Source organism: Penaeus monodon, chromosome 17 (assembly GCF_015228065.2).
Source record: "Penaeus monodon isolate SGIC_2016 chromosome 17, NSTDA_Pmon_1, whole genome shotgun sequence".
Classification (NCBI taxonomy): Eukaryota; Metazoa; Arthropoda; class Malacostraca; order Decapoda; family Penaeidae; genus Penaeus; species Penaeus monodon.
Genome location: NC_051402.1, coordinates 25,740,377 through 25,752,876, shown reverse-complemented (window position 1 = coordinate 25,752,876; position 12,500 = coordinate 25,740,377). Strand labels below are relative to the sequence as shown.

At 34.3% G+C, this 12,500-nt stretch overlaps 1 protein-coding gene across 1 annotated transcript in view; it reads left to right on the top strand.

Annotated features, from left to right (window-relative positions):
* Positions 1 to 12,473, top strand: part of LOC119583628 (zinc finger protein 236-like) — a gene marked incomplete at its 5' end in the record, with an annotated part of 23,862 nt that extends 11,389 nt beyond the window's left edge. Inside the window, 6 exon segments of the mRNA XM_037932214.1 lie at positions 7,768 to 8,558; positions 8,657 to 8,852; positions 9,758 to 9,906; positions 10,245 to 10,328; positions 10,442 to 10,593; positions 10,745 to 12,473. Coding sequence (XP_037788142.1) covers positions 7,768 to 8,558; positions 8,657 to 8,852; positions 9,758 to 9,906; positions 10,245 to 10,328; positions 10,442 to 10,593; positions 10,745 to 10,900 — 1,528 coding nt within the window.
* Positions 12,474 to 12,500: the final 27 nt, after the last annotated feature.

The window sequence follows — 12,500 nt, the reverse complement described above, 5'->3', positions numbered from 1 at the left end:
TATTTTTTTTTTTTTTTTTTTTTTTTTTTTTTTTTTTTTTTTTTATTTTTTTTATTATTTTTTTATTTATTTTTTTATTTTTTTTTTTATCCCTGCCTTTTTTTTATTCTGGATGACTGCGGTAATCCCTGAGCCATAACCACTTCATTAACCCTACAATGATGGTAACAGAAATTTCACGGCATCACTGATTCTGTTGACTTCCTGGCAACTGTCCAGCCATTGGGCCGGGGAATCCACTGCGTGTAGCTCCAGTGCGTCATGATGCTTATAGCAGTACCCATCATGATGAGTTTTTTTTTCATGAGGGCTATAGGTATGTCCAGCAATAAGAAGTTACAGAATGTAATAAAGTTTAATGTGTAATGTAATATCAGCAAAGAGGTTCCTCTGAGCAGCTGGACAATTCCTTCTCAGAGGGACTGACTGTCCCTCAGCATTCATAGCTTAACACCCCTTCCTCACATCTACCCATGATATTCCCTTAACCCTTTTCCAACAGGTGGTATTCATAGTGGCCCGGGCCTTGCTGCTGGGGGCTTATATCGTCGCCCAAGCATGCGCAACCACTCATGCCAAATATCAGCATCCCATGCCATTTCTTCGTAATACTACGAAGAATGTTGTATTTAGTTTTCATTATTTTTAAAGTCTTAATTACCCAAAATTCTGAGAAAACGAGGGGCTGAAGGGGATTTTTGTATATAGACTCCCTAATTTATTTTTTATTTAGTCTATGTCCAAAAAAAAAAGCACGTGGGGCATCAGGAGTTTAAATCATTGGTTTGTTGCATGTTTTTTTTTGTTTTATGGTAAAAATAAGAGTGTTAAAACTATTAATCACATTTTATGCAAAAAAAAAATTTTTCCATGATTGTAAAAAAAAAAAATCCATGGATGTCCATACATACTTATGGCATGTGCATAAGTGCCCCGGCAGAGGTCCGCCATGCCTGGCATTTTGCGTAATCCACCCGTAGCAATGGGGGTTTAAATTCCTTCATCCATACATGTTTTGTTGGGAAAGAATGCTAGATTTTTTCTGATGAAGTTAAGGATTTGAAGGCACCACCAAACCTGTCTCAATGGTCCCCCATTTGCACACCCCCATATATATTACCACCAAGGTTGATGGAGGATTTTCCAGCTACTATATTAGATGAGAAGGAAAATTTGAATATATATGTGACTATTTGTATGTTTGCGATTTGCATACAGTGTTTGAAACCTCAACACAAATTAAAAATCATATTTGCAAGGTGTATTTTCAGATGACAAACTTTTTTTTTTTTTTTTTTCACCCTTTTCTTCTTCTTTTATAGGGTTTTAGATTTTTATGTTAATTCCCTGGATTTTTCTTGGAAATTCTCTCTGTTTTTTGAAGGTTTGATCTCTGTTTTATATGATATTTTTATTTTGTTTTTTGAGGAAGATTTTTTATGTGTTTAGTATATAGTCTTTTTAGCAGGGGTGATTTTCCCTGTTATAAGGAGGAATATTTGGTTAGTTATTTTTTCTTTTTTTTAAAGCCCCTAATTTTAAATTTGGGTTTTCAGAAAGAATTGGACATTGCACTCTTTAAATGTTCAATAGTTTTTGGTATTGGGACCATCGCAATTTTGGGGCGGTTCTAAATTTAGTCTTAAGGTGTTTTTCAGTCTTATATTTTAGTTGGTATTCTTTTGGACTGCGTTAATTTTTGTTTTTTTATCTACCATGGTTGTGGGGTGTTATTTTTGAGGTAATAGGTTTTTGTGATCAGGGTTCTTTGTAATTGTTCTTCCCATTGTCTTTTACTTTTTTCTTCTATGTCTTTTATTATGTTATTAGTATCTTGGGGAATGATTATGGAATTTTCTAATTCGTGAGCTTTTTTTGCTGCAAGATATACAATTTCATTTCCAGTTATGCTTTTATGTGGTGGGATCCATTGTATTGTGATGTTTTTGTTTTGTTTTGTTAAAGTGTAAATTAGTTTTTGTGTTTCATATGTAATTTGTTAGTAGTTTTTGGGTTTGTGATTTTTTAATGTTAAGACTGCCGAGAGTGAGTCTGTAAAGATTACTGTATTTGTTAGATTGTTGAGTTTTATGTAATTCAATCCTTGTTTTATTGCAAATAATTCTGCCTCTATGATTGGAGTATTTTTTGGTAATTTCCAAACTGTTGTGAGTTTGTTTTGTTCTACATAGATTGCTGCTGACATTGATTGAGTTCCGTTATTTTTTATCCATCTGTGAATATCTTTTGATGATTTTCATATTTTTTGTTTGTTGGCATTTGGAATTGCATTTTCATTATTTCTTGTGATAGGTCTTTTGTGAAGTTGTCCATGAACTTTGTTACTAGTTTGTGGGAAAGATCATACCAAGGTGGTAATGGAGTTATATTCTGAGTTTCTTTTATATTTATATTGATTTTTAGTTTTTTGCAAGTTTCAATGGTTTTATGGGACCAGGAATTTTTATCTTTGTTGTAATTATATTCTCTGATGTTTTTTATAATTAGTTCTTTTATTGGCAATAATTTTATTAACTGTATACAAACTAATTCATTTTTTTTTCTTAGTTATCGGAGGTTTGTTTGTTAGGGCTTGTAGTGATATTAATGGAGTTGATTTAAAGCACCCTGTTGATGTTCTGAGAGCTGTGTTTTGTTCGTGGCCAAATTTTTTTCCTTTTTTTTTTTTTTTTTTTTTTTTGCTGTTCCATATATGGCCAAACCATATTCTATTTTTGGTTTTACATAAATATTATAACATTTTATTAGGGATTCTCTCTTTGCTCCCCAGTTATATGAGGATATTTTTTTCATTATATTTATTCTGTTTATAGATTTTACCTTGATGTTTTCTATGTGTTTTGTCCATTTTAGTTCTGGTGAATCAAATCTTAATCCCAGGATATCTTGACTGCTAGTAAATTCTAGTTCTGCATTTTCTATTTTGATCTTAGGTAACTGGACTGTTCTTTTGTTTGTGAAATATAGCAGCTTACTTTTTGTTAAATTTATCTTTATATCCCAAGTGTCTGCCCATTCTTTTACTTGTTTTAAACCTCTTTCAATGTTATTTATGGCTTTGTTTAGGTGTTTGCTTGTGGTTATTATTATATCATCTGTGTATATAATTTTTTTTTTGTTCTTCTGTCAGTTTTAGATCATTTATCATGATGTTAAAGAGTGTTGGGCTTAAAGGGGATCCTTGTGGGACGCCACTTGATATTGTTCCTTTTACAGGATTTTGGTTTCCTATTTTTATTTGAACTGTTCTTTCTTTTAGAAAATATGTATCCATTTTAACCCATTCCTGATGGGTGGCATGTACACACATACCATGGCATGGTGGGACTATCTGCCGGGGGCATGTACGTACATGCCATGGTGTATGTATGGACATGCCATAAGTTTTTTTTTTTTTTTGTTACAATCACGGCAAAATATTATTTTTCTGCCACAGAAAGTTTGATTAAGTCGTTTTTAACACTTTCTCATTTTTACTATGCAAACAAAGAAAAAAAAATGCAACAAACGGACGATTTCAACTCCATGATGCCACACACTGCTTATTTTATTCAGACTATAGACTGAATAATGATCAACTATGGAGTCTATATAACAACAAAAGTACCATTCAGTCTCAATTTATCAGGAAGCTTGGCAAGTAGAGACTTTAAAAAACAATGAAAACTGAAAATACAACATATGTTCGTAGTATTACGAAGAAACGGCATGGGATGCTGGTATTTGCCATGAGTGGTCGCGATGCTAGGGCGACGATATAAGCCCCCGGCAGCGAGGCCCGGGCCACTATGAATACTACCCGATTTATGATTGCATATTTTTAATCCTGTGGGTATTCTCCTGTGATCCAGTGAGGATTTATTTGTTTTATTATTATTTCTAGTATTATAGGAGGAGAATTTTTGTAAAATTCATATGGAATTTCATCAGGTCCATATGCTTTGTTTTTTGTATTTGTTATAACCACAATTAATTGTTTTTTTGTGATCTTATCATTTATATCTAAATTATTAGGGTTGGTTAGAAGTTCTTCCTTCTCTTTATCTGTTAACATTATTTTTCTTTTTTTGTTTGTTATTTTTTGGTATTCTTCTTTGAATATTTCTAATTTCTTTTTCATTACTGTGACTGGTTGGTCATTATCAATGAGAGGGTAATTATTTTGTGCAGCCTTTCCTGTTAGCTTTTTAATGAAATTCCAATTTTTTTTTGTTGGGGTGTTGAAATCTATTGAACTGCAGAATTTTCCCCAGGACTCTCTTTTTTTCTTCTATGATTTTTATAGCTTCAGCTAACAGTTTTTTATATTCTCCTAGATTTTCATTATTGGGTCTTTTTTCCATCTATTATAAGCTTTATGGTGTTATCCCTTACTATTACTGGTAAGTGGTCACTACCTGTGTTTGGTCCTGTATCCATTTCTAGGTGACTGAGAGTCGGAGAAGCTAGAATTAGGTCTAGTGTTGACTCCTTTGCCGTTCTGGGGTCTGTTCTGGTGATCTGGCCAGGAGGAGTTAGTAACATTATATTGTTTTCTGTTATTACTTTGAATAAACTTTTGTCTGTTTTGTTTGTGTGATTTTGGCTCAAGTTAGGATTCCAACTTGAGTGATGTGCGTTGAAGTCTCCTATTATTAATTTAGGGACATCTTGAACAAAAGGAAACTAAAGTTTATTGGTCATGTGATGAGAAGTAAAAGTATTGAGAAAGACTTACTGACAGGGATGGTGATGGGAAACAGAGGAAGAGGCAAACCGAAGACCAGACTGAGCAACAACATCAAAGATATTTGCGGGCTGTTGATGGTACAAGTAGAAAGAAAGCGCAAGATCGAGTTGAGTGGCGAAGGATGGTGGAGAGGTCCACGGCTGCTCAAACATGAGCATACCGTTGTTGATGATGATTTGTTCTGTATAATATTCTATGTCATTTTGATTTAAGTTATTACATGGGTTATAAATCAGTAGTATATTTATTCTGATCTTTATTCCCATAGCTTCGATTTGATTTTTTAATCTGTCTCTTAAATTTATTTGTTTATATTGTATATTATCTTTTATACAAATAGCTAGGCCTCCTCCTATTTTTTCTGGTCTGTCATATCTTATTATTTTATAGTGTATTATGTTGAAACTGTCTTTATTTTTTAGCCAAGTTTTGCATAATACTAGTATATCTGGTTGTTCTTTTACTATCAGGTGGTTCCGATCTTTGCTTTTGTTAAGGACTGATCTTGCATTCCATAAAATAATTTTATTCATAAAGTACTGTTATGATTTTTTAAAATATTGGGGTTATTTCTTTTATAGCTTTGGCTATTATTTTTATTATTATTTTTTTTTTTGAGTTCATGTTATTTATAATATTTGTTATTGTTGTTATTGTGTTTTTTATTATTTCTGTCCATGAAAAGTCTTCTCTATTTTCATTTTGCATTTCCTTTAGTTTTTAATGGAGTTGGAAGTGTCCAAGCTATCGGGGAATCTTCTATATTTAGTTGTTTGTTGTTATCTTTCCTGGTGACTGTCTGGATAGGCTCTTTCTTTTTTTGTTTGAGTTCCCCTTTTTGGAGTGGTATATATCTCTAACTGATTTTTGTTTTATTCTGATATTTTATCTTTGGCTGGGGTTCTCTGTCCAGCTGTTAGGCTTTGGGGTTGGCTTATGGTTTGGGTGTAAGTCTGAGTTGTATTGGTTTCTGTTTGTTGAGTGTGTGAGGATGGGTTTGGATTTTCACTGTTTGTATGTGTTGTGATTTGGTGTTGGGGTTTGTGTGTGGCTTTGTGTTGGGGTTTGTGTGTAGTTTTATGTTGGAGGTTGTGTGTGGTTTATGTTGGAGTTGTTATGGTTTTGTTTGGGGAGGGGCTTCAAATCATGAAACCGTTTCTTTATGTCTATGTTGTTTGGTGTTGTGTTCTGAGTGTTTATCTGTTGTGCCATTCTGTGTATTTCACATGCATTTGTATTTGGTGGATGGGTCTCATGACAAAAAAAGCAGAAGGGGTTATTTTTGCAATGTTTGTAGTCATGGTTGAACTGGCTACACTTGCTACATCTAGTCTTGTTTTTACAAGTTAATATTTCATGACCATATCTGAGACATTTATAACATTTTGGAATTGGGAAGGTATACTGTTGGACTTTTGTAGGATGTATGTCTTATGGCAACTCTTTCTGGTAATGTTCCTTTAAAAGTTATATGGAGGGATTTTGTTGGAAACCATTTTTTTGTGTTATCTTTATCTTTGTTTATTTTATTTATTCTAGTTACCTATATTATTTGACTGTCATGTCCATGCAGTGGTCTTAATTTTTCTTTTATGTCATTGGGGTCTAATTCTATGTCTATTGGATATATTGTGCCATATGAACAGTCTGTGTTCTTGTTTGAGGCAGGTTGTTTGCAGATTATGAGCCAGTCACCTAATTTATTAATCTGGTTCAAGTGTGGTAATTTTGTCAAGCTTTTGACTTCAAATCTAAGAGCCTTTCCTGTCCCAAGCACTCTTAGTGTGTCTTCTATTATGTACTTTTGGAATACTGAATTTTAGTGCATCAGTTAGTTTCATTGGGTTATTGAAATTTTATGTTTCTGATTCTCCTGTTAAATTGATCAGTACTACATGATTATTTAGTCTTACTGTTCTGTTGTCTGTCTTAGGTGGTTGAAATTCTTCTAAGTTTCTGCCGGCTTCGTGTCTCCGGGCAAGTTTGGGATCTGGGTTTTCTTCACTGTCACTTTCTTCTCAAGGTCTTCTGTTTGTTTGTGAGTCATAGTCCATTTCTTTTAAGATTCCAGAATATTCTCCTGGATCTGGGTTTAAATTTGTGTTCATTGAAAGTTCTTAAACTTCACTTTACTCGAGTTAAGATTTTACGTGTTCACTCTGTGGCGGTTTAAGCGAAAAATCTCTGCCAAGCTTTGTCACTCGCAGGTTGTAGAAGCTCATTTTTTCCCTTGAAAGAAAAATGTCATATCTATCTAATGTTTGTCTGGCAACCATACAATTACATTATTAGATGTATAGCAGTGGATGGATATTTTATACATTATAATATCTGTATTTTGAGACATATATTTTTTTTATTTAGAAAAGAATTTCAAAATTATTCTAGAAAATAGTAATTTTTGGATGGGGCCATTGAGAAACTCAAAAGTTTTGCAAATGATTTCCTCAGTAAAAGAATTTTTTTGGCTATGGTAATTTTCATGGTAGAAGCATTGCAGGAATGAGTTAGTATTAGTTGAAACTCTATGAAATGAATATTAAGGTGAGTTAATAGTGATGGATGATTAATCATAAATAGATGAGTAAATAAAAATAGTAGACAATTCCTTAATAAATGAATTTGGTCTGTTGTAGGCCACAGATGGGTATATATTAAAGGTCAGTAGCATAGCCAGCATATTCCCTTGCAGGTGTTCTCTGCACCTGGTAACACTGTTATGTGGGGTTGCCAAGAACTGTTACTGCCGTAATGCAGATGGCAGTCAGGATGTTATTATGGTGTCAAATGAAAATATGTTAACATATAATTAAATTTCTTAAAGTCAGCACAAGAATCTCACTAATATGATTTAGTACAATGACTGTAACTATATCAAGGAAAAAAATGTTGTGTTTATGGGACTGTGGACAATGCAAGGAACTAGGCTGACTATATTGTCAAGCTTTTATTTGTTCCCATCTTGACATAGAGATCAAAAAGCTGCTTTATCTGTAACTGATGTTTGTTTTCTTCAGGGATAAGGAAGATACAAGATGTGATATGAGTGATGATTCCTGTAGTGCAGAGAATACTGTCACAGTGGCTGCACTTTTATCTGCTCTTCGGGAGAAGGCTCAAGAAAACAGACCCCATAGCCTTGCACAGAAAGAAACCTTTGAGGAAGAGGAAGAGAATGTTAGTGAGGACTCTTACCCAGTTTCCCCATCATCTGAATCGCAAGAAGCAGGAGAAATACAAGAAGGAAGTACAGGAGAGGATCTCTTCAAGATGTATACGTGTAGATTTTGTGGCAAAAAATTTGACCGTGCCTTCTCATGTAATCGACATGAACGTGTGCACACTGGATACAAACCATGTTTTTGCCGTGTGTGTGGAAGAGGCTTCTCAGAGCCAAGAAATTTGAGGCACCATGTGATCAGATTTCATAGTGATGGATCTCTTCGTCACCTTATTAAAAGAGATAGACGTAAGAAAGGGGAGGAAGACTCCCCTACTCCTTCCATATCACCAGTACCTGTAAAGTATCCTGAAAATCGATTGAATAATGTTTTAAAAGAGACTGCAAATAAACTTATATCTACTTCCCATATTGATATCACAAACTTCTCAGGAAAGCCCACTGGATTAGAGGCTTCACTATCTTCAAAAAATGTGAATAGGTGTGAGGATATTAATAAAGACCTGAAAAGATCATTAACTCCACCTCTGGCAGAAACCATGAAGGATCAGACAAATTCCGATGTGTCTGCTGCAGTCACAACCTATACCACAAATCTCACAAAAATAATTGCTGCATCTTTAGACAGTAAGTTCGTTTTATTTTCACCTTCAAATTTACATGCCATTTAGCCTTAAAATAAATGTTATATTACATTCTCATGCTTTTGAATTATCTCGTTACAGATACTTCACGCATTAGTAGAAGACATACATTATTTACAGACACATACAGAGATGAATTGGAGCCTGGAGAAATCAGGCTAGATAAGCGTTCAAAAATTATTGATGATGGAGAAAGTGGACGAAGATTAGTTATAACTGATGACCAGGCAGAAGAAGGGCTGGATCACTCCCCTCATTTCTCAAACTATGCTCCAAGGTGAGATAACCCCCACCCCCTCTTTCACTCTTATCTCTCTACCTTTCTCTCTTTATTTGTTTCTTTGTTTCAATCTTTTTTTACAGTCTCTCCTTTCTCTTTCTTTCTCTATTATCTTTTCCTCCCCTTTTTTCCTCTGCTTTCCTTCTCTCTTCTTGTCCCTTCTCCCTCTCTCCTTTCTCCCTCTCTTCTTGTCCCTTCTCCCTCTCTCCTTTCTCCCTCTCTTCTCGTCCCTTCTCCCTCTCTCCTTTCCCCCTCTCTTCTCGTCCCTTCTCCCTCTCTCCTTTCCCCCTCTCTTCTCGTCCCTTCTCCCTCTCTCCTTTCCCCCTCTCTTCTCGTCCCTTCTCCCTCTCTCCTTTCCCCCTCTCTTCTCGTCCCTTCTCCCTCTCTCCTTTCCCCCTCTCTTCTCGTCCCTTCTCCCTCCCTCCTTTCCCCCTCCTGTCTCCCGCCCCTTGCCCTTTCCTCCTCCCCGTTCCCCTTCCTCTCCCCCTCTCTCCTTCCTTCCTCCCACTCCACCTTTCCCCTTCCTCTCTCTCCTTTTCCCTCCCTCTTCTCCCCTCTCACCTCTCCCTTTCTCCCCCTGCACTATTTCTTTGTCTTCTTTCTATCTCTCTCCATCCTATCCTTTTTTTCTCTTTATGTGTATTATAACTGCACATGTTTATGCATCCTTGAGAATTTTTTTTGTGTCAGAAAAGAAAGAAAGAGCTGTTTGTTTTGATGACAAGTGTTAAACTAAATTTTATTTCTTTCATATGACAGGTAGTCAGTTGAAGCAAGAAATAATTTTGTTTATTTTATTGCAGTAAAAACATTTTTGATTCTAAGTGGCATTGCTTTGTGACAGGATGTAGTCATGAAAACATGATTGTTTTCTGTAATTGATATAATGTTTTGGATTGCAGGCTAAACATTGTACAAGAACCGATAGATCGGGATAAAGCTCTAATGCCTATCACAGATGATATTGGGCGTACATTTTTTGAATGTCCTTACTGCCACAAGTTGTTTGGGAGCACCTCAGATATGAACCGCCATCTTGACTTCCATGAAGGTTGGTATGGTCTTGCTGGAAGTTGTTGCTAATATTAAAGAAAAAAAGAAAGTGTGTTAATATGTGAATTTCTTGCAGTTGGAAATGGAGTGAATTTATTTTTTAGTGCTGGAATTAATGTTTCATCATACATACTGTTATAAGCTGTGGAAGAGGTTTTGATGAAACCACTTCATGAGTACAAGAAAAACAAAATCCATTTTATGGTTTTAGTGTTTATCTGTTCATTGTAGAAATTTCATTTCATTTTTCATAGGTAGTACATTTTGTTAAAACTGGATCATTTGGGAATTTTAATTATATAAAGTACACATTCTTACCATTGCTTAAATTTACAGACTTAAGACCATACAACTGTGAATACTGTGATTATTCAGCTCGAACCAATAGCCAGCTGAAGGTACACAAGATGAGACATGAAGGTATGAGAGGAGAGTAAAAAATTGACATTGTTCCTTATTCATGTTATTTTCCCAGATTTTAGCATTTGATTCCCATTATTATTTTGATTGACACATTCTTTCATGATTTCCAGGTATAAAGTTGTATAGCTGTGATGTTTGTAACTATAACGGGGTTACACAAAGTGATCTTAATCGACATAAAAAAACACAGAGCCATATAGCTCGCAGTCAGAATGTTTGTTCTATGTGTGGCCTGGGTTTCTATACTTCCTCTCAAAAACAGGTGAGAATATTTTGTTGCCTCATACATTTTTTCAGTGAATGGTGGCCTTGAAGTTTTAATTTATCATTGCTGAATTTATGTAAACTGGTACATTATCATCATTTTCTTTTCTAAATGTGAAGCATAACTGATTTTTCATTATCATCTGCAGGTTCACGTTGTTCAGTGTCACCCCGAAGTAGAAGGTGCTTCATCATTAATCCAGATGAGTTTAGGACCTCCAGTGGCCCCATTACTTTCCAGCTCTGAGTACTCTCCACTAACAGGCAATTCTAGTGTATCTGTGCAGCCAGCTGCAGCTCAGTAAAACTTCAGTAATACCATGTATGCATTTGCAAAATATTCAAATGGCAAGAATTTTTATTTATTTATTTATTTGTTTATTTATTTTATTTTATTTTTATAACAGGAGAAGAGATGCTATGGTGTTAGTTTATGAAGGAAATTGCTTTACAAAACAATCTTGCCTTCTTCACTTACAGAAAAAGTAAGAAATATTTAAGAAATAAGAGAATACTTTTAATAGATTTTGCACATTAGAACTGTAGAAGTACAGAGAGCAATAGTCACTCAAAAATTCAAATCATTCTGCTCTTAGTACAAACATTAATGTCAAGTCCAGAAGAGGGTACATTTACTGTTTTTCTAATAGGCAGAATTTGGTTTTGCCTTTCAGGGCAAGGATGTGTTCACCCAAGAAATATCAGTAAATCAAGTTTGTTTGTACTCACTGGTGTAATGAGCTTTAATTGCTATGCTGATTATGCTAAGAATTCAAATGTTGATTTACTGAGTTAATATTCAAGAGAGGAATAACAGTTCTGAGAATATTTTATAATTAAAGGGTACTTTCACAGACTGCCCTATTACTGCAAAACTATCATATAACTTATGAAGGATTTTATTGTAGTATTCAAGGTAAATTATTTATATCAGTATGAAATTATTTTATGTAAAAGAGGAGCAGATTATATTTAGATACGTGAACAAGATTTGATAATCTCATAATTACCTCAGTGTGGTATAAGGGTTTTGGCTATTCTTTCCCATATAAGAGAAAACACTCGCTATGATATACCTCTTCCTAATGGTGTGTGCACCAAGAAACACTTCCTCTACTAATGTGTAGTGAAACACTCATGAAATGTATGTATTGAAACACTAATGGCAGATGGGTAGTAAGAATGAGTGTATTTTTTGGTACACATGCATGTAAAGTACAAGTGTTTTGATTTGTGGTAGCTATGCTTGCTAGCTCTCAGGTAATACAAGCTTTTCTATATGAATATTATTTTAGGTGATCTTTCATAAAACTGTTACAAGAGATGGTTTTTCTCTTAAGATGTATGCATGGGACATATCCATGTATTTATGAGGCCAAGTTCTTTACTTTCATGAACACTGGTAGATTTTGAGCTACAAAGAAGCATTGTATTTGAATGCTTGAAAAAGGTGCTTTAAGCCAGGACTCCAATCTCTTGAAATCCTGGAAATTTATTTTATTTCAAAACTCAAACTCCACCATTTCCATTATTTTTATGAATTATTAGAGGTGTATATATATCTAATTGTGGCTAGATTATATTATTATTGTTAGACTTGTTTTCCTTATTGGTTGTTATTTTCAGTCTTCCTTGTTGATTGTTATTTGCACTATTTGAGTGTGCATGGAATGTGCTCCTGTAATTATTTATTAAATGATTTAATTTTCCAGTTATCAACATTATTGATATCACAGTATCTTCGACTTGTGGTACTGTGATTTTTTTATACTTATTTACTTTTCATTACTTGTTAAGTACATTATTTAGAATGTTCATGAATTTCATGCTGATGATAAATACTGTATATTTTTTTCCTTCTTTTATGAATTAATATATATCTATCACTGAATACTGGTATATATT